The sequence below is a fragment of the Gopherus evgoodei genome, unplaced genomic scaffold (genome assembly GCF_007399415.2).
Source record: "Gopherus evgoodei ecotype Sinaloan lineage unplaced genomic scaffold, rGopEvg1_v1.p scaffold_95_arrow_ctg1, whole genome shotgun sequence".
Taxonomy (NCBI): Eukaryota; Metazoa; Chordata; order Testudines; family Testudinidae; genus Gopherus; species Gopherus evgoodei.
Genome location: NW_022060116.1, coordinates 20,608 through 48,448, shown reverse-complemented (window position 1 = coordinate 48,448; position 27,841 = coordinate 20,608). Strand labels below are relative to the sequence as shown.

The 27,841-nt window shown below is 46.0% G+C and overlaps 2 protein-coding genes across 3 annotated transcripts; one reads left to right on the top strand and one right to left on the bottom strand.

The window, feature by feature from the left end:
• Nucleotides 1-1,321: 1,321 nt before the first annotated feature.
• Nucleotides 1,322-27,841, top strand: LOC115644192 (claw keratin-like). 2 transcript variants are annotated; one of them, XM_030548309.1, is made up of 2 exons: nucleotides 1,322-1,397; nucleotides 27,326-27,841. In XM_030548309.1, exon 2 carries the CDS (start codon nucleotides 27,347-27,349, stop codon nucleotides 27,839-27,841), a length of 495 nt encoding a protein of 164 aa, XP_030404169.1. In that variant the 5' UTR covers nucleotides 1,322-1,397; nucleotides 27,326-27,346. The 2 variants fall into 2 exon arrangements, with proteins under 2 accessions (XP_030404169.1, XP_030404168.1); XM_030548308.1 differs by lacking the exon at nucleotides 1,322-1,397 and adding an exon at nucleotides 26,512-26,549.
• Nucleotides 9,115-9,785, bottom strand: LOC115644193 (claw keratin-like). Its single transcript, XM_030548311.1, has one exon. It carries the CDS (start codon nucleotides 9,623-9,625, stop codon nucleotides 9,131-9,133), a length of 495 nt encoding a protein of 164 aa, XP_030404171.1. The 5' UTR covers nucleotides 9,626-9,785; the 3' UTR covers nucleotides 9,115-9,130.

Here is a 27,841-nt window from a genome sequence, read left to right as displayed (position 1 = left end):
AACGGAATCCCTGGATACTCAACCTGGCCCTTGTTGCTGCCAACTCAGAGGGGCAGAAGGATTACATTTGTTTGGTAACTAATTAGGACCTCTCCCACAAAGAGCATCTCAGAATCTCAAGGCAGTCCTAGGAATTGTATAAAAGTGTTCACGACTCAGCACTCTTTTATACATTTCTCTGGACTTCATCTCCTCGGTGATTGGGGTACGTACAGCTTGACACAATTTCTTTCTAACCACACAGATATCACAGTAGGGCTTCTTTCAGTTTAAGACGGAGTCTTGCATGTACTCACTGTGATCTTTATCAGGGATCAGGGTGTTCTTCCTTAACTATCCTGTGTAATTATTCAGTTTCAAGGGCTGGTGGATTGATAGGAAACATATTTCCTGTTAACTGGATAAAGAATTAGGACATTTAAATCTTTTCAGTAACTTTAGAAAGTCCCTTAGCCATTTTTCACTTAGCTGGATTAGGAAAAACTTTCCCAGGTTAGTCCGGAAAGGGTCAATTCGGTGGTCTTCTACTTGACTCTGAAGCAGCTATTACTCCTCACTACTGGAGAGAGAGAATGGATAAAGTTCTCAAGTGGTGTGATCTAATCTAGCAATTGCTATGTTCGCCTGAGCAGAAATACCCATTGAAGGTGCTTCTCCTCAGATGGTGTAATTTAGTGTAGCTGCAGGTCAGTGGACCTGAACCCATTTTAGCCCAGCTGAGGAGCTTGTCCTAAGTGATTTCTTTGGAGAAAAGCCAAATCTCTGTTTCTTCATCAGCAAGTTTTGGTGACTCCCAAGATTTGGAAACTCAAAGAGCCACCTTCTGACACCAGAATCGACTGGTTTGCACGCAGAGGTTAAATCCTCAAAGGAAAGGATGTGATTACCATGATCCCAGAAATGTTCTCTTTGATAAATATCTAAAATAGATCCAGAATGCCAGGTGTCCATCATTATTCCAGTCAGTGTTTTTCAGACAAAGTCATTGAGAGGGACACAAAGGGGCGAGTTGGCTGGGAAGTTTACTGTGAGTGGACAAGAGGTGTAGAAAGAGGATAAAGGAACAAATACATGACCACACCCATGCAGACTAAATGCACTCCTCCTCGCTCTCTCAGGGCCCCATGTAAACCTCGCTACAGTTGTAACTCAGCTTTGAAGCCTTTCTTCCACCAGCACTTCTACCTTCTCTTACTCTAGTCCCTATTGTGTGTTGCAGGTTTACCTCCATCCCAGAAAGATGACTTTCTCCAGCCTGTGCTATCCAGAATGCGGGGTAGCCCAACCCAGTCCAGTTACTGACAGCTGCAACGAGCCATGCGTTAGGCAGTGCCCTGACTCCGAAGTGGTGATCAAACCCTCACCGGTTGTTGTGACCCTCCCCGGACCAATTCTCAGTAATTTCCCTCAGCAGAGTGAAGTGGCAGCCATAGGAGCACCTGTGGTTGGAGCTGGTTTGGGGGGCTCATTCTGTTTGGGGGGATTGTACGGCTATGGAGGTCATTACGGAGGATTGTATGGTTTAGGGAGATTAGGTGGTTACAGGGGCCTTTACGGTTATGGGGGATTACTGGGCTATGGGGGACACTGCGGTTACCCGGGCCTTTATGGTTTCGGCGGATTATGGGGATATGGGGGATGTGGCCGTAGGTCTCTTAGTGGATATTGTGGGCCATGTTAAAGCCAGCAGGAACATCCATGGAAGCAGGAAAAAACAGGAAATGAAGGGCAAGATACAGATTCACCCCTGATCTTTTGGGCATGGCTTTCAGAAGTGCTGGGCAAACGTGGCTCCAGCTGAACTCAGTGGGTGCTGTGTGTGCTCAGCACCTTGGGCTGACAGCCGTGCTGCATTTCTAATGTTACGCTTTGTGACTCTTTCTGCAAATGCTTTCCCATCCATGTGCGGATTCTTTTATTTGCATGTGGACTCATTCTGAATTACACGTAGGCTGTTTACACTAACCCTGCAGTGTGAAGGAAACAGGGGCCTTAAGATAGGCATCATTTACTTTTATTATCACTTTAAGTCCCTTTTAGACACCACATTTTCTATCCTTTCCATCAATATGTACCTTTAGCGGCTCACTTTGACCTTTGCGTGGCAGATGTCTAACAGAGAAGCTGCTTAGTCCTCTGCTTCTATTTTCCTTTCTCTCATTTCCCACCAACTGGGGTAAAACAAGGAACTTAAAATACTTTCAATGGGGACTTGTTTGTCAATCTCTGCAGCTGCAGTCAGAAGAACATACACCCCGTTGAGGTATGCAATTGGTCAGAGCCCTTCTTGAAACATTGGAAATGCATTCTTTCTGCTCTGTAGTATTTCTTCCTGTAACTGTGTATTACCAATTTCATTTGCATTAAAACTCTGCTGCATCATAATATCAGTCTTCTGGGTCTCCTTGCTCCTCCACACTTGCTTAAAAATCGCGTAGGGGGAAATTTCTCACTGTGGAGCTGGCACCACCGCGCACTTCTCAAGTTGTAATTTTCAAAGCTCTGCAGTAACAGGAGAATCCAGCCCTTGGAGTGGTTGATAGCAGTCTGCAGCCCTGAGTACCAGGGTGGGGTTCCTCCTTGCATAACCTGTTTTAGCAAAGAATCTTTTCTTGCAAAGACTTAGACAGGTTTTCAATTTAAGAAGATAAGTTTTTCCTTTGATTTCAAGAAGGCCAATCATCACATGGTTCACAATAAAAGTCAGTGAGAATCTTTGCAGGACAGCAACCCAGGCTTTCGTAAGGAAAAGAAAAGTGGCCTTCTGGAAAGCTAAGTACTGTGTCCACTGGATCCCCTTTGTCCACATGTTTGTTGACCCCTTCAAAGAACTCTAATAGATTAGTAAGACACGATTTCCCTTTACAGAAACCATGTTGACTTTTGCCCAACAATTTATGTTCTTCTAGGTGTCTGATAATTTTATTCTTTACTATTGTTTCAACAAATTTGCCCTGTACTGACATGAGACTTACCGGTCTGTAATTGCCAGGATCACTTCTAGAGCCCTTATTAAATATTGGCATTACATTAGCTATCTTCCAGTCATTGGGTACAGAAGCCGATTTAAAGAAAAGGTTACCAACCCTAGTTAATAGTTCCACAACTTCACATTTGAACTTCACAGAACTCTTGGGTGAATGCCATCTGGTCCCAGTGACTTGTTACTAAGTTTATCAATTAATTCCAAAACCTCCTCTAGTGACACTTCAGTCTGTGACAGTTCCTGAGCTTTGTCACCTAGAAAGGCCGGCTCAGGTTTGGGAATCTCTCTAAGATCCTCAGCCATGAAGACTGAAGCAAAGAATTTGTTTAGTTTCTCCGCAAAGACTTTATCATCTTCAAGCTCTCGATCATCCAGGGGCCCCACTGGTTGTTTAGCAGGCTTCCTGCTTCTGATGTACTTAAAAAACATTTTTGTTATTACTTTGGAGTTTTTGGCTTCAAACTCCTCTTTGGCTTTCCTTATTACATTTTTACTCATAATTTGTCAGTGTTCATGCTCCTTTCTATTTACCTCATTAAGATTTGACTTCTACTTTTTAAAAGATGCCTTTTTCTCTCTCACTGCTTCTTTTACATAGTCGTTAAGCCATGGTGGCTCTTTTTTAGTTCTTTCACTGTGTTTCTTAATTTGGGGTATATATTTAAGTTGGGCCTCTATTATGGTGTCTTTAAATAGCGTCCATGAAGCTTTCAGGGATTTCACTTTAGTCACTATATGCAGTGATCCTTGGGTCTGTGAAGCATCCGCTGTGAAGAGAGCACCCCGGTGTGAGGACACCCTGTCCCTGTCCTAAGTGTCCATGACAAGACTGCGGGTTGAGTCCCTCGGGAATTCTGGGCTCACCATTGTTGTGGTTACAAGGTGTCAGGGGTCCCTCCCATCTCTTAACTCCAAGGTACAGATGTGGGAACCTGCATGAAAGACCCACTAAGCTTATATTCCACCAGCTTAGGTTAAAAGGCTCTTACATAAATTAAGTTGTCCCGGGATAAAAGGGAAGGTCCTTTCCTGGATTGAGAACTGGTTAAAAGACAGGGAACAAAGGGTAGGAATTAATGGTAAATTCTCCGAATGGAGAGGGGTAACGAGTGGCGTTCCCCAAGGGTCTGTCCTAGGACCAGCCCTATTCAACTTATTCATAAATGATCTGGAGAAAGGGGTAAAGAGTGAGTTGGCAAAGTTTGCAGATGCTACTAAAGTGCTCAAGATAGCTAGGACCAAAGCAGAGTGTGAAGAACTTCAAAAAGATCTCCCAAAACTAGGTGATTGGGCAACAAACTGGCAAATGAAATGTAATGTGGCTAAATGCAAAGTAAGGCACATTGGAAAAAATCACCCCAACTATACATACAATATGATGGGGGCTAATTTAGCTACAACAAATCATGAAAAAGATCTTGGAGTCATCATGGATAGTTCTCTGAAGACATCCCCCTGGTGTGCAGAGATGGTCAAAAAAGCAAACAGGATGTTAGGAATAATTAAAGAGGGGATAGAGAATAAGATGGAGAATATATTATTGCGCTTGTATAAATCGATGGTACGCCCACATCTTGAATACTGCGTATAGATGTGGTCTCCTCATCTCAAAAAAGATACACTGGCACTAGAGAAGGTTGAGAGAAGGGCAACTAAAAGGATTAGGGGTTTGGAACGGGTCTGTAAGGGTGCGGACTCATTCCTGCGGCACATCCTGCTGGTCTCTCAGGGAATTAGCTCATTCCAGTTCTGGAGTGCCCTCTTCAGGCCTCTCAGTGATCCGCCTGCCCTCTGGCCCCATGTCCCTCCCAGGACCCCGGTGCCCTGTTAGCTGCGGTGCTGCCCCTGAGCACTACCCCCTTTCTCTCAGGGTCTCCCCACCCACTATCCCCACCTCACCTCAGTATCAGGCTACTTCCAGTCATCATCTAGCCCCATGCCCTGGGGCAGACTGCAGTATCAGCCACTCATCAGTGGCAAGGTGGGGTTTGGACCTGCTGCCTTGGCCTACCCCTGGACTGCCTTCTGCAACCCCCAGTACTTGTTGCCCTCGTGCTAGGCCACAGTCTAGGACTTTCCAAGCTGCAGCTTCCCAACTCCTCTGCCTTGCCCCAGCCCTGCTCCACTCAGGTACCCTGTCTCTAGCTCCCTGCAAGCAGGCCCTTCTCCTTCTACAGGCAGAGGCAGACTGGCTGGGCCTCTGGCTCACAGCCTTTTCTAGGGGCCAGCCGGGCCTGACTGGGGCATGGCCCCAGCTGAGCCTACTTTCCCCCAATCAGCCCAGGCTTTTAGAGCTGCAGCCCTCTGCAGGGCTGCTTTTCAACCCCTCAGGGCAGAAGCGGGTAACCACCCTGCCCCAGGGTCCCATGTGAGGAGAGCTTAAAGAGGCTAGGACTTTTCAGCTTGGAAAAGAGGAGACTGAAAGGGGATATGATAGAGGTGTATAAAATCATGAGTGACATGGAGAAAGTAGATAAGGAAAAGTTATTTACTTATTCCCATAGTACAAAAACTAGGGGCCAGCAAATGAAATTAATGGGCAGAAGGTTTAAAAGAAATAAAAGGAAATTCTTCTTCACACAGTGCCCAGTCAACTTGTGGAACTCCTTGCCTGAGGAGGTTGGGAAGGCCAGGATTATAACAGGGTTTAAAAGAGAACTGGATAACCTACATGAATTTAAGTCCATTAATGGCTATTAGGCAGGATGGATAAGGAATGGTGTCCCTAGCCTCTGTTTGTCAGAGGGTGGGGATGGATGGCAGGAGAGAGATCACTTGATGATTACCTGTGAGGTACACTCCCTCTGGGGCACCTGCATTGGCCACTGTCGGTAGAGAATACTAGGCTAGATGGACCTTTGGTCTGACCCAGTACGGCCGTTCTTATGTTCATGTTCTTAACCAAATAGGTAACCAAGGTGAGCACACACCAGACCTTTGGGGTTTTAGGGCAGATTCTTAAAAACAGAACTTGATTATAAAGAAAAAAGTAAAAGAAGCACCTCTGTAAAATCAGAATGGAAGGTAATTTTAAAGGGTGATAAGATTTAAAACACAGAGGATTCCCCTCTAGACAAAACTTGAAAGTGACCAAAAAAAAACAGGAATAAACCTCCCTCTTAGCACAGTGAAAATTCACAAGCTAAAACAAAAGATAATCTAATGCATTTCCTTGCTATTACTTACTATTTCTATAATATCAGATGTATCATTTCAGTAGGAGCTGGCTTCCTTGCTTGGTCTCTCTCTTTGTCTCAGAGAGAACAACACCACACACAGCACAAAGCAAAAACCTTCCCTCTCAGATTTGAAAGTATCTTCTCCCCTTACCGGTCCTTTTGGTCAAGCATCAAGCAGGTTATCTGAGTTTCTTAACCCTTTACAGGTAAAGGAGGGATTTTATGCTACCCTTAGCTGTGTGTTCATGACACAAGGTCTCTGCCACACAGGAGAGTGGAAGGGGAGCCCTCAAGGTCAGGCAGCCGCTGGATAAAGGGAGTGGGAGCGATGACTCAGATTCTCAGCTAGGCAATTCCACTGGGGGAGCTTATCAACCAGGAAAGTTCCCCATGACCTTGAGACCATCCCCTACTCATATAGAGGTTACATCCTACCAAGGAAACTAACATTATTAATGCTATCCCAGCCATCTTCTTAGAGACAGGATAATTTTGGGGACAAAGAGAGTAACAAGAATTCAAAAGAGCTCGTTAGGTCCCTCAATCCTTCTTTCTTGCTTTCTTTCAAGACATCTTGCTTCACAAACACGTGCAGTGACATTCCACACACCGTGCACAACAGCTGTAACAAGCCAGACATAAGGCAGTGCGCTGACTCTACAGTGCTGATCCAATCACCACTGTCATGTCCTTCCCAGGAGCAATTCTCAGCTCTTTCCCTCAGGAAAGCAGAGTGGAATCTTCGGGTGCAGCTGACACTGGAGGTGGCGATGGGGGCACATGTGCTGATAGAGGTTTCTAATGTTATGGAGGATTATACTGTAACCGGTGTGCCAGTGGTTATGGGAGATTATAGTGTTATGGAGGCCAATACGGTTAGGACGAGCTCCATGGTCACAGGGGCCTATATGGTTGTTGGGGAAAACAGGGCTGGGGGGATTGGGATGGGGTCATCGGGACCTAAATGGAAATTGTAAACCACGTTGCGCTCACCAGGCATCTCCATGGGAACAGGAAGAAGCAGGAAATGAACGGGAAGATACAGATTCACCTCTGATCCCATAGGCCTGGCTTTGAGAAGGGTTGAGTGCACCAAACTCCATGTGAAATAATGAGAGAGCTGCATTTCATCAGCACCTCTGTAAACATTCCTCATGTTTGCCATGTTACCCTTGATCGGTTTCGTCTAATGCCTTCCTGGTTATGGGTTTCCTCTGTTATCACCCCACCGGGCCTGATTCTCAACTACACAATGGGTATTACACCACACTGTAAAGTGCAAAGGAGGCAGGGGCCATAAGGTGGAAGTTACCTACATCTACCATGACTTGAGTGAGTGCCTCTTTCCCATGCCAGGAGCACTGTCAAAAGGCTTTAGTGTCAATGAGAATTCAGCCTGGTGATCTCCTCTCCATGGATATGGACCGTTTCTTTCTGCCTTTTGACTTTCTAACAGCAGCTGCATAAAGTTAATGCAAAGGAGGTGTCAAGCAGACACATTGACTTTTATTTTTGAAACTGGGTTCTTTTGAAGAGTTGCATGTGTTTGGGGGAACTGAATGGGAAGAGGAAGGGAAGGGGAAGCGGAAGGGGGGCCAGGAACCACTCTGGGTCAGGTCCACTTTTTATGTGGGCCTGACTCCCCGCCCCTCCTCTTACCCATGAGGCTCTACCCTCGTCTGGGCCAGAAGCAGGAGCAGGGTCAGAGTAAGAAGCACACAGGCAGCTGTGGGGAACCTTGAGCCCACCATCTGCCATGGATGGGGTGCGGGATTCGGGGCTACAGGCTGGGGTCTGCTTTCAAGCCCCCCAACTCTGGCAGATGGGGGTGATGGGCTCCCTGTTCTGGCTCCAGCTTTGGTTTGGCCAGGGGGGCGGGGCTTTGGGGAATAGGAGGGGCAGGAGTGGGACCACATTGGGGATGGGTCCTCGTAGCCCTTCCACTATTAGGAAGAGTCTGTTACCGTTGGCCTACAGTGAAGTATGTGATCTTGTGGCCACTTTTCTTTTCCTTATGAAAACCTGCAAAGACTCTCAGAGACTCTTAACACAAACCATATGATTGATCTTCTTGAAACTAAAGGGAACGTAAATGAAGAGAAAATGTGTCACTAAGTCTTTGCAGGAAAAGACTCTATCTACCAGGGCTTTGAAAATTACAACTGCAGAAGTGCCAGCAGCACAAGGAGGAATTTCATCCAACACGATTTTTAAGCAAGGAGGGAGGAACAAGGAGAACCAGAAGACTGATATTATGATGCAACAGAGTTTTTAATGCAAATGAAATTAGCAGTACACAGTTACAGAAAGAAATAATACAGAGCAGAAAGCATATATTTCCAGTGTTTCAAGAAGAGTTGTGACCCATCACATGCCTCAGTGGGGCTCATTTCAGACACGATGATCTGTTTGCTTTGTTGCAGCTGCAGAGATTGAGAAAGAAGTCCCCTTTGTAACCATTATAAGATCTTTGTCTTATTCCAGTTGGTGGGCAATGAGACGAAGCAAAATAGACTATGCAGCCTTTCCATTAGACATCTGGCCAGAGCAAAGATCAAGGTGAGGCACTAAAGGTACATACTGATGGAAAGGTAGAAAATGTGGTGCCTAAAAGGGACTTAAAGTGATACTAAACATAAACGCTGCCTATTTGAAGGCTGCTGTTCCTTCACCCTGCGGGGTCAGTGTAAACAGCCTGCGTGTAATTCAGAATGAGTCCACATGTGAAAGAGAGAATCAGCACGCGGGTGGGAAAGCCTTGGCAGAAAGAGTCCTAAAGCGTAACATTAGAAATGCAGCACGGCTGTCAGGCCAAGGTGCTGAGCACACACAGCTCCCACTGGGTTCAGCTGGAGCCCTGTTTGCCCAGCACTTCTGAAAGCCATGCCCAAAAGATCAGGGGTGAATCTGTATCTTGCTGTTCATTTCCTGGTTCTTCCTTCTTCTGTGGGTGTTCCTGCTGGGTTTAACATGGCCCACAATATCCACCAAGAGACCTACGGCCATATCCCCCATACCCCCATAATCCCCCGGAACCATAAAGGCCCGGGTAACCGCAGTGTCCCCCATAACCCAATAATCCCCCATAACCGTAAAGACCTGGGTAACCACAGTATCCCCCATGGCCCAATAATCCCCCATAACCATAATGGTCACTATAACCACCTAACCTCCCTAAACCATACAACCCTCCGTAAAGGCCTCCATGGCCACGCAATCCCCCCCAACCAAATGAGCCCCCCAAACCGGCTCCCACCACAGGTGCTCCTACGGCTGCTACTTCACTCTGCTGAGGGAAATTGCTGAGAATTGGTCCGGGGATGGTCACAACAACCGGTGAGGGTCTGATCACCACTTCAGAGTCAGGGCACTGCCTAACGCATGGCTCGTTGGAGCTGCCAGTAACTGGACTAGGCCGGGCCACCCCGCATTCTGGATAGCACAGGCTGGAGAGAGTCATCTTTCTGGGGTGGAGGTAAACCTGCAACACACAAGAGGGATGAGAGTAAAGAGAAGGTAGAAGTGCTGGTGGAAGAAAGGATTCAAAGCTCGGTTACAATGGTAGTGAGGTCAGCATGGGGCCCGAGAGAGAGAGGAGGAGTGGAGTTAGTCTCTTTGTATTTGTTCTTATTTGGTCTTTCTTCCTCTCTTGTCCATTTGTCCACTTGCAGTAAGCGTCCCTCCCAGCCGGTCCCTTTGAGCCCCTCTCAATGACTTTGTCTGTAAAACACAGACTGGAATAAGAGAGACATGAAATTACATCATCTCAGGAGAAGCAGCTTCAATGGGTATTTCTGTTCAGGAGAACCTAGGAATTACTCAACCGGAGCACTCCACTTGTCAACTTCATCTGTCTCTTGTCTCCAGTACTGAGGAGTAACAGCTGCTACAGAATAAAGTAGAAGACTACTGAATTGGACCTTTCTGGACTAACCTAGGAAAGTTTCTTCCAAATCCACCTAAGTGAAAAAAGGTTAAGGGACTTTCTAAAGTTACTGAATAGATTTCAGTGCCCTAAATCTATTTCCAGTTAATAGGTAATATGTTTTCCAATTGTTCTTCAAGTCTCTCCTTTAGCTTAAGCTCATGAATCCACCAGCGTCTGCAACTTACTATTGACACAAGATAGTTATGGAAGAACTCCGTGATCCCTGATAAAAATCACAGCGAGAACATGCAAGATTCCATCTTAATTGAAAAGAGGCCCTACTGTGATATTTCTGGGGTTAGAAAGAGATTGAGTGGAATTGGACTTACCCAGTTCACCAAGGAGATGAAGTTCAGAGAAGTGTTTAGAAGAGTGCTGTGTGGTGAGCACTTTTATACAGTTCCTAGGACTGCTTGTACGATCTGTGATGGTGTTTGTGGAGGAGGTCCTAATTAGTTACCAAACAAACTTGATTGCCTTCATAAATCCTCTTTTTGATGGAGCTGTTTTCCTCAGCGTTGGTGATTATTGGGCTAATCTCAGCCTCAGAGGGTGTGACATGCATGTTGCACTCTTCAGTTGTCTTTCATCTTAAAATTTTTTAGGCCAACTGCGTTTCTTTTTTCATTCCAATGACTTTATTGTTGCTCCAATGAGAATGAAGGTCAAGGTGATTCTGAGCGGTATCAGTAGCACAAGTGGGTGTCATCAAAGGAATCCAGTTTGGTTCTTTCAATTCATGCTGGTCATGGTTAGGGGCATTGGGCAGTTCATTCTAAATGTTTCATTTTTCTCCATTCTCACCACCTCTGTTCCTAGCAGGTCAGATCCAATCCCCTTTGAATCAATGGGAATCATTCAATTGCCTCCAGTATATTTTCTGTCAGGACTCTAAGTCTGAAATTCACTCTTTGCCAGGGGGATAGTACAATGCCTATGAACAACAGGTGCCACAGGACTCTCCCTCTGAACAATGTTTAGTCCCATTTTAAACTTTCAAACTCGGTGTTAGCAGAGGCTTAAGGCCTCACAGATTTTAATAAATACCAAATTAAAAACTACATTTGAATGAATATGAAATAGACCCAAAATGTGTGGCTTTAAATCATGACCTGATTAAGGGAATGACATGAAAGACCTTGGCCTATATTTTGTGTAAAGTGACTGTGTGACTCATTACAGAGGTGTCTAATGCCCACAACAATATATTGATATTCTAGGAACACAACCCTTTGCATGTGTGAAACACCAATGAGTGTTTGTGAGGGGCTTTGAAATCTTGAGTTCTGAGAATGCTGAAGAACTTCCAGCCTTAACATCCTCACTCTGTCTGTTTGATAGGCCTACAGAAAGAGATACATTGAGGTGACGGTCAGACACAGGGGTCAGTTGCAGAAACAGAAATACAACCCAGTATTTCTGACGCATCCTGCCACAGGCTGAGCTCTAGGTTGATCCCTGTTATAGCATGTTACAAGACAAGGTTAGTAACATGTCTGATTAAAAAATGTTTGCATCCTTGGATCTCAGCGTCAGGAATAAAAACCTGGCTAATATTGTGATCCACTTGAACGGTGGCTTTTTTATACTTGAGGATAATACTTCTCCAAAGGAATTACAAGTCTATCAATTTTCCAAAGGCGTAGTAACCTTATAAATATTAAGTTGGGGTTTATTTTTGACTCTGCCAATAGCTCCCAGTCTGACCTTCACCTGAATGTGCCTCGATTTACCTCTGTAGCAAAAGCTATAATTTTAACTTTCAGGGTGGATTGTCTGAGGCTTCCTCTGATCTAAGCATTTCAAAGCACTTTTTACTGAGATTAGATCTTCCAACACTGAAGATTAGATTCACTTTAAAAATGCATGTCAAGATCACAAATATCATTCCAGTGCTCAGTCTGTGTTTCCCAGCCTTTGAAATTGGGGCTCTTTGATTTTTGTTCCATGGAACTTTGCATTTTCTTTTTATATATATTTTAAAGTTTAAGGGATGGGGAGGGATAGCTCAGTGGTTTGAGCATTGGCCTGCTAAATCCAGCATTGTTAGTTCCCCCCTTGAGGGGGCCACTTAGAAATCTGGGGTAAAATCAGCACTTGAGTCTGCTTGTGAAGACAGGGGGCTGGACTCAATGATCCTTTGGGGTCCCTTCCAGCTCTCTATATTTTTTGAAGGGTAGCTACTGAACCAGTGTAAAAGGGAACAGTTCCATCAACTTCAGATTGAAGGAACACACTTTATCTAGTCGAGGTTAGAGAAATCTTGTTGCAAGTGTCTCTCTTTGTGCATATTTGGCACCTCTACCCCCTAGTTCTCAAAGCTATGGGTGGTGTTTAAACCTCCAGCTGGGAGAGGTTAGCCTCTACCGCACCATTTCCACCAGAGGCCCCACCACTTCCACCCAAGGCCCTGCTGGAGCTAATCTCCCACCCCCTCCAAGCTGAGAGCCACCCCTCTTCCCCCCAGTGCAGACACCAACCCAGTCCTGCAGCTAGCCCCCTCAGCCCCAATGGAGTGCTGGTAGGGAGAGCAATGGGCAGCCCCAACCTCCTCAGCAGAGGAGGGTAAGGTGGGTGGCATGTGGCCCCAGCCCCAGAGTGCAGGAAGGCGGGTGGTGAGTGGCCCCTGCCCTAGAGCACTAGGGGGCTGGACTTGGATCTGGGAGGACTGGAGCCACGACTGGATGAAGGGAATGTCAGGGAAGGGAGTGGGGTCACGCTTGATTGTTTGGGAAGGCAACGCCTCCCCCCTGCCTATGCAACCCATCACCTATGCTCAAAGCCAACGAATAGGGAAACCAATGGGAAACATCAGGTACTGCATCTCCACCCATGAGCAGCCAAGAGAAGTGGGTTTTGTGAGAGACATCAGCTAATAAAGCAAAGGAAGAAGCACAGCACTGACAGTTAAGGATTCCTTCTTCAACGATCAGAGAGCTGTGGGATGAGACTGGATTAATTGGAAGTCTGACCAACCTAGTGCATCCTGCAAGACCCGTCTCCCACACAAAGATTTTCAGACAGACACAGAATGATTTTTAAAGTGGAAAGTACACCCCCGCCAGGATTTCTTCTAACTCGAGCAGCATGAAATGTCTTCCCTCAGCTGTAAAGCACAGACCATCACTGAAGTCTAGGGAACTCTACTGATGTCCGCTGGTTCGGTATCTGCCTCTTGAGCTTTGTAAAAGAATGTTTGCTAAAGAAAGGGAAATGCAAAGCTCCTTGTACCTCTTTCTGTAGGCCTATCAAACAGACAGAGTGAGGATGTTAAGGCTGGAAGTTCTTCAGCATTCTCAGAACGCAAGATTTCAAAGCCCCTCACAAACACTCCCTGGTGTTTCACACATGCAAAGGGTCGTGTTCCTAGAATATTAATATATTGTTGTGGGGATCAGACACCTCTGCAATGAGTCACACAGTCACTTTACACAAACTATAGGCCAAGGTCTCTCATGTCATTCCCTTAATCAGATCATGATTTAAAGCCACATATTTTGGGTCTATTTCATATTCATTCAAATGTAGTTTTTAATTTGGTATTTATGAAAATCTGTGAGGGCTTAAGTCCCTGCTAAGACCGAGTTTGAAGGTTTAAAATGGGACTAACATTGTTTATAAGGACAAAGAGTCCTGTGGTACCAATTGTTCATATAAATCATACTATCCCCTTGCCAAAGAGTGAATTTCAGACTTAAAGTCCCCACAGGAAACATACTGGAGGCAAAGGGGGGTACAAAGGGGATTGGATCTGACCTGCTAGGAATAGAGGTGGTGAGAATGGAGAAAAATGGCACATTTAGAATGAACTGCCCAATACCCCTAACCATGACCAACATGAACTGAAAGGACTAAATTGGATTCCTTTCATGACACCCACTTGTGCTTAGGGTGACCAGATGTCCTGATTTTATAGGAACAGTCCCGATTTTGGGGTCTTTTTCTTATATAATCTCCTATTACTCCCCACCACTTGTCCCAATTTTTCACACTTGCTGTCTGGTCACCCTACTTGTGCTACTGATGCTGCTCAGAATCGCCTTGACATTCATTCTCATTGGAGCAACAATAAAGTCATTGGAATGACACAAGAAATGCAGTTGCCCTAATAAAATTTAAGATGAAAGACAACTGAAGAGTGCAACATGCATGTCACACCCTCTGAGGCTGAGATTAGCCCAGTAATCACCAACGCTGAGGAAAACAGCTCCATCAAAAAGAGGATTTATGAAGGCAATCAAGTTTGTTTGGTAACTAATTAGGACCTCCTCTTTTCATTTAAGATGGAATCATGCATGTTCTCACTGTGATTTTTATCAGAGATCATGGTGTTCTTCCATAATTATCTTGTGTCATTACTGAGTTGCAGACACTGGTGGATTCATGATCTGAAGCTAAAGGAGGGACTTTAAGAACAACGTTTACAATTGGGGAAACATATTTCCTATTAATTGGAAATAGATTTAGGGCACTGAAATCTTTTCAGTAACTTTAGAAAGTCCCTTAGCCATTTTTCACTTAGGTGGATTTGGAAGAAACTTTCCCAGAAAGGCCCAATTCGGTGGTCTTCTACTTTATTCTGTAGCAGCTGTTACGCCTCAGTACTGGAGACAAGAGACAGATGAAGTTGACAAGTGGAGTGCTCCGGCTGAGTAATTCCTATGTTCTCCTGAACAGAAATACTCATTGAAGGTGCTTCTCTTCAGATGATGTAATTTTATGTCGCTCTTATTCCAGTCTGTGTTTTACAGACAAAGTCATTGAGAGAGTCTGAAAGGGGCTGGTTGGGAGAGAAGCTTACTGAAAGTGGACAAGTGGACAAGAGGCATAGAAAGACCAAATAGAAACAAATACATGAGCACAAACCAAGAGCCTAACTTAGTGATCCCCAACCTTTTGTCTGGTGGACGCCAGACGAAGGACCACTGTGCTGGTGGAGCACCCGCCGAAATGCTGCCGAATTTTGGCAGCATTTTGGCGGCAACACCTCTCGATGACTCCACTTGCCGTTGACAAGCGACGTCATTGAGAGGCGTCACTCCCGAATTTCAGCAGGGACGCCTCTCGATGACGTCTCTTGCCATCGACAAGTGACGGCATCGAGAGTCGTCGCCACCGAAATTAACGAGCGACACCTTTCGATGACCTCGCTTGTCAACAGCAAGTGATGTCATCAAGAGGCCTCACCGCTGAAATTCGGGGGCAAAGCCTCTCGATGACATCACTTGTCAACGGCAAGTGGAGTCATCGAGAGGTGTTGCCGCCGAAATGCCCTCCTCCTCTCTCTCTCTGGCCCCATACTGACCTCACTACAATTGTAACTGAGCTTTGAAACCTTTCTTCCACCAGCACTTCTACCTTCTCTTTACTCTCATCCCTCTTGTGTGTTGCAAGTTGACCTCCACCCCAGAAAGATGACTTTCTCCAGCCTGTGCTATCCAGAATGCAGGGTGGCCGGCCTAGTCCAGATACTGGCAACTCCAAGGAGCCGTGCGTTAGGCACTGCCCTGACTCCGAAGTGGTGATCAGACCCTCACCGGCTGTTGTGACCCTCCCCGAATCAATTCTCAGCAATTTCCCACAACAAAGCGAAGTGGCAGCTGTAGGAGCACCTGTGGTGGGAGCCGGTTTGGGGGGCTCATTCGGTTTGGGAGGATTGTATGGCTATGGAGGCCATTATGGAGGTTTAGGGAGATTAGGTGGATACAGGGGCCCTTAGGGTTATGGGAGATTATTGGGCTATGGAGGACACTGCGGTTACCCAGGCCTTTATGGTTATGGGGGATTATGGGGATACAGGGGATATGGCCACAGGTATCGTGGTGGATATTGTGGGCCATGTTAAACTCAGCAGGAACATCCATGGAAGAAGGAAGAATCAGGAAATGAACAACAAGATTCAGATTCACCCCTGATCTTTTGGGCATGGCTTTCAGAAGTGCTGGGCAAACAGGGCTCCAGCTGAACTCAGTGGGAGCTGTGTGCGCTCAGCACCTTGGGCTGACAGCCATGCTGCATTTCTAATGTTACGCTTTGTGATTCTTTCTGCTAATGTTTTCCCAGCCATGTGCTGATTCTTTTATTTGCAGGCTGTTTACAGGGATCCCACAGTATGAAGGGAACAGCAAGCTTAAGATAGGTATCATTTACATTTATTATAACTTTAAGTCCCTTGACAGGAAAAAGAGACCTTGCTGTCAAAGAGAATTAGGCCCCACATGTTCTTTCCTTTCCATCAATAAGTACTTTTAGCACCTCACTTTGACCTTAGCTATGGGCTAATGGAGAAGCTGCATAGTCCTCTGCTTTTATTTTGCTTTGTCTCATTTCCCACAGACTGGGGTAAAACAAGGAACTTAAAATGGTTACAAAGGAGACTTGTTTGTCGATCTCTGCAGCTCCACCAAAGCAAACAGAACATGAAATGTGCCCCACTGTGGCGTGTAATCGGTCATAGCCCTTCTTGAAACACTGGAAATACATTCTTTCTGCTCTGTAGTATTTCTTCCTGTAACTGTGTACTGCCAATTTCATTTGTATTAAAAACTCTGCTGCATCATAATATCAGTCTTCTGGTTCTCCTTGTTCCTCCCTCCTTGCTTAAAAATCGTGTTGAATGAAATTCCTCCCTATGTAGCCAGCAGCTCCGGGCACTTCTCTAGTTGCAATTTTCGGAGCCCTGGGTAGATAGAGTCTTTTCCTGCAAAGACTTAGAGACAGATTTTCACTTCATGTACATTTTCCCTTTAGTTTTAAGAAGACCAATCATACATTTTGCATTGGGAGTCTTTGCAGGACAGTGCTCCAGGTTTTCATAAAGAAAAGAAAAGTGGCCACGAGATCACATACTTAATGCAATGTTAACTGTAGACCAAGGGTGATGGATTCTTCCTATTAGTGGGAGGTCCACGAGGTCCCACCCCTCCATGGGCCCACTCCTGCCCCTCCTCTTCCCCCAAAGCCCTGCCCCCTGGCCAAACTGAAGCTGGAGCCAAGCCAGGGAGCCCAGGCCCCTCCACCTGCCAGGGCAGAGGGGCCCTAGAGCAGCCCCCAGCCCATGTCCCTGATTCCTGGGCCCCCTACACATGACTGGTGGACCATCCGCTGTTCCCCACCGCTGCCCGTGCAGCTCTCACCCTGAAGCGACTCCCACTTCTGGTCTTGACTGAGGGCGGAATCTCATGGGTTAGAGGAGGGGCAGTGGGCCGGGCTGGAACAAAAAGGGGACCACAACCCATAGTGGTTCCTGCCTCCCCCCACCCACCCCAAGTTTTGTACCAGAGGTCTTCTCATATCGCAAGCCCTGGTCCCAGACAGAGCTTGAGAGTGGAATGTGAGAAGTTCTGTGCTGCTCTCAGCTTCTACCCTTGGGATGGAGGGTTTTTTTATAAACAGAGGCAGGATGATTAATATAACAAAAGGCTTGTCATTAAATTAAACTAAGGATCATTATATCACAGGGGTAGCAGTGTTAGTCTGTATCCACAAAAACAACGAGGAGTCTGGTGGCACCTTAAAGACTAACAGATTTATTTGGGCATAAGCTTTTGTGGGTCAAAAACCCACTTCGTCAGATGCATGCAGTGAAATTTTCAGATTCAGGCATAAATATATATTGGCACATGAAGAGAAGGGAGTAACCTTACAAGTGGAGAACCAGTGTTGAAAGCCAATTCAGTCAGGGCGGATGTAGTCCACTCCCAAGAAGTGATGAGGAGGTGTCAATACCAAGAGAAGGAAAATTGCTTTTGTTGAAGAATGGTTACATTTAAGTCTGTTATTGAGTGTCCAGGAAGACTGAAGTGTTCTCCTACTGGCTTTTGTACATTACCATTCCTGATGACTGATTTGTCTCCCTTTATCCTTTTACATAGACTCATAGACTCAGACTCTAGGACTGGAAGGGACCTCGAGAGGTCATTGAGTCCAGTCCCCTGCCCTCATGGCAGGACCAAATACTGTCTAGACCATCCCTAATAGACATTTATCTAACCTACTCTTAAATATCTCCAGAGATGGAGATTCCACAACTTCCCTAGGCAATCTATTCCAGTGTTTAACTACCCTGACAGTTAGGAACTTTTTCCTAATGTCCAACCTAAATCTCCCTTGCTGCAGTTTAAGCCCATTGCTTCTTGTTCTATCATTGGAGTCTAAGGTGAACAAGTTTTCTCCCTCCTCCTGATGACACCCTTTTAGATACCTGAAGACTGCTATCATGTCCCCTCTCAGTCTTCTCTTTTCCAAACTAAACAAACCCAATTCCTTCAGCCTTCCTTCATAGGTCATGTTCTCAAGACCTTTAATCATTCTTGTTGCTCTTCTCTGGACCCTCTCCAATTTCTCCACATCTTTCTTGAAATGCGGTGCCCAGAACTGGACACAATACTCCAGCTGAGGCCTAACCAGCACAGAGTAAAGCGGAAGAATGACTTCGCGTGTCTTGTTTACAACACACCTGTTAATGCATCCCAGAATCACGTTTGCTTTTTTTGCAACAGTATCACACTGTTGACTCATATTAAGCTTGTGGTCCACTATGACCCCTAGATCTCTTTCTGCCATACTCCTTCCTAGACAGTCTCTTCCCATTCTGTATGTGTGAAACTGATTGTTCCTTCCTAAGTGGAGCACTTTGCATTTATCTTTATTGAACTTCATCCTGTTTACCTCAGACCATTTCTCCAATTTGTCCAGATCATTTTGAATTTTGACCCTGTCCTCCAAAGCAGTTGCAATCCCTCCCAGTTTGGTATCGTACGCAAACTTAATAAGCGTACTTTCTAAGCCAACATCTAAATCGTTGATGAAGATATTGAACAGAACCGGTCCCAAAACAGACCCCTGCGGAACCCCACTTGTTATACCTTTCCAGCAGGATTGGGAGCCATTAACAACTACTCTCTGAGTACGGTTATCCAGCCAGTTATGCACCCACCTTATAGTAGCCCCATCTAAATTATACTTTCCTAGTTTATCTATAAGAATATCATGCGAGACCATATCAAATGCCTTACTAAAGTCTAGGTATATCACATCCACCGCTTCTCCCTCATCCACAAGGCTCGTTTTCCTATCAAAGAACGCTATCAGATTAGTTTGACACGATTTGTTCTTTACAAATCCATGCTGGCTATTCTCTATCACCTTACCACCTTCCTAGTGTTTGCAGATGATTTCTTTGATTACCTGCTCCATTATCTTCCCTGGCACAGAAGTTAAACTAACTGGTCTGTAGTTTCCTGGGTTGTTTTTATTTCCCTTTTTATAGATGGGCACTATATTTGCCCCCTTCCAGTCTTCTGGAATCTCCCCCGTCTCCCATGATTTCCCAAAGATAACAGCTAGAGGCTCAGATACCTCTTCTATTAACTCCTTGAGTATTCTAGGATGCATTACATCAGGCCCTGTTGACTTGCAGGCATCTAACTTTTCTAAGTGATTTTTTACTTGCTCTTTCCTTATTTTCTCTTCTAAACCTACCCTCTTCCCGTAAGCATTCACATACAGGTACTACACTAGTTTCCTTGTTAGGATGTAACCTCTGTGGGGGGGGGGGGTTGGTGCCACTATTATGTGTGTGGGGCAGGATGGATAGCTCAGTGATTTGAGCATTGCCCTGCTAACCCCTGGGTTGTGAGTTCAATCCTTGAGGGGGGCATTTGGGGATTGGTACTTCTTTGAGCAAGGGGTTGGACTAGATGATCTCCTGAGTTCCCTTTCAACCCTAATGGTCTATGATCATGGGGAACTTTCCTAGCTTATTCACTCCCCCAATGGAATTGGCTAGCCAAGAATTTGAGTCCTCAATCCCACTCCCTTTACCCAGAGGCTGTGACCTCGAGGGCTCCCCTTCCACTCTCCTGTGTGGCAGAAACCTTGTAACCCTGACAAGGCTGGGCCCAGGATTCCTGAGGTTCTTGACTCGCAGTCTTGTCATGGACACTTAGGACAGGGGTAGGGTGTCCCCACTCCTGCTGCTCTCTTCACACCAGATCCTTCACTGATCACCACATATAGTTCAAAGCAAAAACAATTTATTAAACAGCAACTAATAAATAAATAAGGAATAAATTAGACAGGTTAAAGGAGCAAGTCACCCCACCCTGTGGGCTGAGGGACACCACACACAGCCGTCTCTGCAGTGTCAGGGCAGTTCACAGTCTGCTCCCCCTGCCCAGTCCCTGGCCGTGCTGCAGGGACGCTGCGGGTCGGACACTTGCTCTGGCGCTTCCCACACGCCCTCAGGCTCCAGGTGGCAGGACCCTTCTTCCCAGCATCAGGCCCCCGTCAGTGTCATGATCCCCGTCTTGGCTGGTGGCGTCTCCCTGTGCTGGACCCTCTGCCCAGGGTCCCCCCCACTCACCCAGCTGCTCACCGCACCCGGCTCCGGACGGCCCCAGCCCCAGCCCCAGCCCCAGCCCCACTCTGCCCCAGCCTGGCTGCGGCTCTGCCTCCAGCTCAGCTCTGCTCTCTGGGCTGCTCCTCTGGCCCCTCAGGCTGCTGCGGCTCCGCTCAGCTCAGCTCTGGCTGCTGCTCTCCCCTTAGCTGGGCCCGCGCTGGCTGAGGCAGCTCCAGCTCACATGGAGGACGGGACCCCGGGCTCCTGACTCCCTCATTGGCCTGCCTGCCCTGTCGATCAGGCTGACCAGCAGCATTAGGCTCTCCCCATTGCCCCTGGGGACTGTCAGTCTCAAGATCCCTGATTTCTCATTGGTCCTTCACCTTCCTTTTGGTCTTCAGTGCTGGAACATCTGATCCTAGTAAAATGTTATTACTACTTCAGTAATTCATCTCTTTGGCTGTTTAACTCCTGATGAGTGTTTGTGAAGTGCTTTGAAATGCTCAGATCGGAGGAAGCCTCAGACAACCCACCCTGAAAGTTACATTTCTACCAGTTTGCCATGGAGGTAAAGGGAGGCACATTCAGGTAAAAGTTAGACAGGGATTGACTGGCAGAGTCAGAAATGAACCCCAACAGTTTGGCTACTCGTTCTCAAAACTAACCTGTATCACCTAAACCATACTGGACACTTCCAGATACATCACTAATCTGAGAGTAACTCTTAGGGAGGCTCATTTTGGCATTTTTTCAGTTTTGTTTTGATGATTTTCGGGTGAACTCTTGGGTGAAACATATTCTCTTCTAAGTGTGAACAATGATCTACCATTGAGAGTCTTGCAATGCACCTTTAATCCCTCTATTTGTAGTTGCTTCCTTACTGGTGGGTATTTCTGTTGTACTGTGGGTACTGTGCTTTATAATTGATTATCTTTTGGCTGTATACATTATATGGTTGATTGTAAGAATTAAGGTATTAGACTAAATGAATAGAATAGTGGATACCAGTATTAGCCATTTTCTCATTCAGAAAGAAGGCAATGTTGAAGAGATATACTACTCTGTACTTCATTCCACAAAGCTGGAAGAATTCTTTACCATTCTGTCACTGTGACCCATCAGAGAGATGTGATTCCAAGGACAGAAAAAGTAGTGGACTTGTGGAGGACAGGATAGCGGGTTCCTGACTCGCTCATTGGTCTGCCTGCCCTGTCAATCAGGCTGACCTGCAGCGGTGGACTCTTGCCATTGCCCCTGGGGACTGCCAGTCTCAGGATCCTGATTTCTCATTGGCCCTTCACCATTCTTTTGGTACTGGGAGAGGGCCATGAAACCCCCCTCACTGAGCTTTAGGAAGGGGCCAACAGAACCCTGACATCTACTGACAAACGAGTTCAGTCCAGTATCGCAAGGCGGTGCTTTGGTTTGTAATCCTTCGTGAGTCACCAAACTTGCTGATTAATAAAAAAAAGGGGTTTTGAAATCAAAACAAAACACAAACCCCCAGCTCCTCCCCTGGTGTAAATCTGCTCTCATCCACTGGCTTCACTGCAGCTACACTAAATTGGACCAGATGAGGATCTGCAGCTAGATTCACTTCTGAATGTGAGAACGTAGCAATTACTATGCTGGAAGGGACAAGTGGCCCATCTAATGCAGTACCTTGTCTCATTACTATAACTCACTGGCTGCTACAGAAGAAAACAGAAGAACAATGAATTAGCCCTTTATGGAGGAAACTTAGGGAATTTCTTCCTAAGCCATTTATCAAAAATTGGGGGTGAGATTTTTCGGAAATCCTTAAGGGATTTGAATGCCCAAGATCCAACTAAAATCAATAGGCTCCAGTGTCACAACTGCATGTCTTTGTCTGACAATCCAGGCCTTAACTTCTAAACTATGGAGAAACCAACACCTGCAACTCAATAACAGAAAAATAATTGAAAAAGCCCAAACCCTTCCCATTGTTTTCAATCACAGAGTGTCTGTGCAAGATTCAGTCCTAAATTAAATTCAATTCAGTCCCTAGCACATTGTCTGTATGGTTATGGAGAAAGTGAGTTCAACAGGACTTCTGAAGTTCTCATCGGAAAACTAGATCAAGCTGTTAGAAGGCCCCCGAGTCAGGAGTGTTTTTAGACAGTTTTTTAGGCTGCAGGAGCCCTTGAGAGGCCCTTTTGTTCCTGAAGGCCCAATTAGTTAAAAATCAAACTTTGAGTAACTCCTTCAACTGATGTAATTCTTTTCCCTCTGTCTTTTGGAGAATCATTTTCTCTCTAACTCCACATGGTATGAGAGGCATATTAAACCCTTCAGCTCTATTTCCTCTGAAAATGTTATGGGCCAGCTACATTCCTGCCATCATTCTCCTGACTTTACTGATACTACAATGGGAACTGTCCAATGCAGTTCAGGAGCAGTGATGAGCATGGGGTGAGTAAATCACTAGGATTGATTTTATTGCTGACTCGGCCACTTGCTCCCTGTGTAACCTTCACCTCAATGTGCTTGTCCACCTCCACATAAACCAGATCTCATAGTGATATTATGCTCCATGATCACAGACTCTCTCAAATCAAAGGACTTCAAAGCACTGCAGGCTCATTAGAGTTGTGTGTGTGCACAGGGTCCAATTATTTTAACAACATTTTTTTTTGTGGGAATAGATGTCCCCAAATTATGGATTAGGATTCAAGGATTCTAACAATAGTTATTTTGGTGGCCTTTGACAAACCCTTCTCTCGGTCTCTACCTCCCAGAGCTCTTCACTCAGAGCCTGTCCTGGGGAGGGTTGGTTGGGAACTCACTGGCTGCTTGCAGAGTCCCAGGCTCCTGCTTTCCCATCCAGGTAGGAGCGACCTGTAGAGCAAATAATGCAGCGGTCACACATGTCCCCAGAGATGATGCCCTGAGCCACAAAGGACACAGAGACACTCTAAGCTAGGCTAGATAAAGTGCATTCCTCCAAGCTGATGGATGCAACTGTTCCCTTTCACACTGCTTCAGTATCTACCTTTAAACTTCAAAATATGTATAAAAGGGAAATGCAAAGGTACAAAGAATGAAAATCAAAGAGCCCCAATCTGAAAGGCTCAGAATCACAAACTGAGCACTAGAGTGACACTTGAGACCTTGACATGCATTTTTGAAGTGAATCTAATCTTCAATGAGGGAACATTTAATCCCAGTCAAAATTATTACTACTTTAGTCATTCATCTCATTGGCTGTATAACACTTGATGAGCGTTTGTGAAGCACTTTGAAATGCTTAGATCGGAGGAAGCATCAGGCAACCCACCCTGAATGTTATAATTATACCTGTTTGGCATGGAGGTCAAGGGAGGCACATTCCGGTGAAAGTCAGACGGGGAGCGATTGACAAATGCTTCAGAGGTTTAGGCACAAAGCCGTACACAGACAGTCACTAGTGCAGAGATAGCCTTAGAGTAAAGTAATCATGGCACTTTTCACATCTCAAGTCAAGATGACTGATGCAAAAGCTCTTAGAAAAATCACCACTCAGTCTGGCTTGTCACCTGGTTCTCTGGGAGGAGACGGCAGAGACAGCTACTTTAACTTGGCAGAGATTCCCGAGGAGAAAATCAATGTTGAAACTACCTTTTCCTTACAGCAGGTTAAGTTGTTTGGACTCCCCCCTGCCCCAACCAGGACATCCTCTCTCTCACACGCACACACCCCTGTGCTGCGCAGCCCCAGGATCCCTGCTGCTTGGCAGGGGACAGATGAATGGACAGACATAGAGGCAGACTGATTTTTACTTGCTGTTTCAGAAATCTGCGTTAGAAGCCCAGTCACAGACCCTTTCACTGTGGTTCCTCGAACGTCAATAAAAACGTTGAGTTGTAACTCTGGTCACTGCGGGGTGCAGCAGAGGAGGCTGCACACATGGAAGGAATGTTGGAAGGGTTCGGTATGAGCACAGGAACCACAGTGGTGCGGCTTCACCAATGCACGCCACACAAACAGACAGAGAGCAATGGATTGCACGATTTCCATTAATGAAAAATAAGTTCACGTTATTGCAATCCTTTTGTGCTTAATACTGGAAATTTAGCCACACAAAGAGAGAGGAATATATGCGTGGGGAGGTTGGCCACCGTTTTAACTAACCAGCCGGGGGTTATGGTTCCTGCAATGGCATCAGTCTCTCCAGAGAATATTCATTCACAACCTGGATCTCTGGGTAAACATTCAGAACAACCTCCTCTGTGTCTGCCTGGGCACCTCCGTGGTCTCTCCTACCTCACTGGCCTGTTGGACAATAAGTCTGGCTGGGGTTAGCTCAAGTCCTCCCAGACCAACTTCCTTGGCCTTCCTGTACAGGAGCCTCAAGTGCTTCATCGGCTCCATGCACCACCACCCTGCAGACAATAAACCCCATTAGTTGGGACCACTCATGTCAAACACTAACCTGTATCTCCTGAACCCTATTGGATGCTCCCAGATACATCACTAACCTGAGAGTAATTCTTAGACAGGCTCATTCTGGAACTTTTAAATTTTGTTTACATGATTTCGAGGTCAACTTTTGGGTGAAACATCTTCTCATTTAAGTGTGAACAACGATCAGTCATTGAGAGTCTTGCAATGTGCCTCAACTCCCTTTATTTGTAGTTCTCTCAGTGGTGAGTGGGATGAACTGGGACTGTTCTTACCGTGGGCTGCGAATGCTCAGTGGGGGGTGTTGGCCTGGGAGGACGGTCTGCATTGGGGGATGGGAGACTGGCCTTGAGGAAAGATACCTGAGCATGTAACATGAGAACCCAGGAATGGGTTAGAGGCCAGGTGACACCTCTGCCCAGGAAGCTGAACAGAGGCTGGGGGAGGAAACACTGGGAGGAGAGAGGGAGTGTTTCAGAACGTGGCTGTGGAAAGGAGGGAAGAGCAGACAAGGCTCTGATTCCCCAGTGGGGCTGTGGTGCCCTAGGGACCCCAAGATGGACCTAATTGGGGAGGATCCTGTTGTCTGTGCCCACAAGACCTGTCTTGGACTGTGTTCCTGTCATCTAAATAAACCTTCTGCTTTACTGGCTGGCTGAGAGTCATGGTGAACAGCAGGAATCCAGGGGTGTAGGGCCCCGTGTCCCCCTACACTCCGTGACAGTGAGTATTTACACCTGAGCAGAATTAAATTCTCTTCTATCAAAATTTCTCCCACCTTGAATTGTATACTGAGATTTTGATTCCTACACTGCACATGAACAAGCTTAAAATGTACACACCTGTAACTTCTTTGGACCTTTATTACCCTCATGTATAAAGAAGGCCAAGTTACAACGAATCTAAGGAGAAGTCTAAAGTATTGGCTTGTATTTCTGTTTCTGCAACTGACCCCAGGTGCCCTTCACCTCAACCTGCCTCTTTTTCTAGGCCCATCAGACAGAGTAAGGATGTTTAAGTGGGAAGTTCTTCAGTATCCTCAGAACTCAAGATTTCAAAGCCCCTCACAAACACTCCCTCATGTTTCACACACGAAAAGGGTCGTGTTCTTATAACATTAATCCATTCTTGTGGGGATTAGACACCTCTGCACTGAGTCACACAGTGCAGTCACTTTACACAAAATGGAGGCCAAGATCTTGAGTGTCATTCCCTTAACCAGGTCATGATTGAAGGCCACACAATGGAGAAAAATGGCTCCCTGCTTCCTAGCAAATTTAGAATGAACTGCCTCATGTCCCTAATCACCACCAGCCTGAATTGAAAGGACAAAACTGGATTCCTTTCATGACACCCACTTGGGCTATTGATGCTGTCCAGAATCGCCTTGACATTCATTTTCACTGCAGCACCAATAAAGTCATTGGAATGAAGTTGGCTTAAACTATTTTAAGATGAAAGAGCTGAAGACTGCAATGTGCATGTCACACCCTGTGAGGCTGAGATTAACTCACTGATGACCAATGCTGAGGAAAACAGCTCCATCAAAAGGAGGACTCATGAAGGCAATCAAATTTGTTTGGTAACTAATGAGGACCTCCTCCACAAACAGCATCTCAGATCCTCCAGGCACTCCTAGGAACTGTATAAAAGTGCTCACCACTCAGCACTCTTCTAAACACTTCTCCAGACTTCATCTCCTCGGTGAACTGGGTAAGTCCAATTCCACTCAATCTCTTTCTAACCCCAGAGATAACACAGTAGGGCCTCTTTTCATTTAAGATGGAATCTTGCATGTTCTCGCTGTGATTTTTATTAGGGATCACGGAGATCTTCCATAACTATCTTGTGTCATTAGTAAGTTGCAGGCACTGGCGGATACATGAGCTAAAGCTAAAGGAGAGACTTGAAGAACAATTGGGAAACATATTACCTATTAACTGGAAATAGATTTAGGGCACTGAAATCTTTTCAGTAACTTTAGAAAGTCCCTTAACCATTTTTCACTTAGCTGGATTTGGAAGAAACTTTCCCAGGTTAGTCCAGAAAGATCCAATTCAGTAGTCTTCTACTTTATTCTGTACCAGCTGTTACGCCTCAGTACTGGAGACAAGAGACAGATGAAGCTGACAAGTGGAGTGCTCCGGTTGAGTAATTCCTATGTTCTCCTGAACAGAAATACCCATTGAAGGTGCTTCTCCTGAGATGATGTAATTTCATGTCGCTCTTATTCCAGTCTGTGTTTTACAGACAAAGTCATTGAGAGGGGCTCAAAGGGACCGGCTGGGAGGGACGCTTACTGCAAGTGGACAAATGGACAAGAGAGGAAGAAAGACCAAATAAGAACAAATACAAAGAGACTAACTCCACTCCTCCTCTCTCTCTCGGACCCCATGCTGACCTCACTACCATTGTAACCGAGCTTTGAATCCTTTCTTCCACCAGCACTTCTACCTTCTCTTTACTCTCATCCCTCTTGTGTGTTGCAGGTTTACCTCCACCCCAGAAAGATGACTGTCTCCAGCCTGTGGTATCCAGAATGCGGGGTGGCCCGGCCTAGTCCAGTTACTGGCAGCTCCAACGAGCCGTGCGTTAGGCAGTGCCCTGACTCTGAAGTGGTGATCAGACCCTCACCGGTTGTTGTGACCCTCCCTGGACCAATTGTCAGCAATTTCCCTCAGCAGAGTGAAGTAGCAGCCATAGGAGCACCTGTGGTGGGAGCTGGTTTGGGGGGCTCATTTGGTTGGGGGGGATTGCACGGCTATGGAGGCCTTTACGGAGGGTTGTATGGTTTAGGGAGATTAGGTGGTTATGGTGGCCATTACGGTCATGGGGGATTATTGGGCCACGGGGGATACTCTGGTTACTCAGGTCTTTACGGTTATGGGGGATTGTTGGGCTATGGGGGACACTGCGGTTACCCGGGCCTTTATGGTTACGGGGGATTATGGGGATATGGGGGATATGGCCGCAGGTCTCTTGGTGGATATTGTGGGCCATGTTAA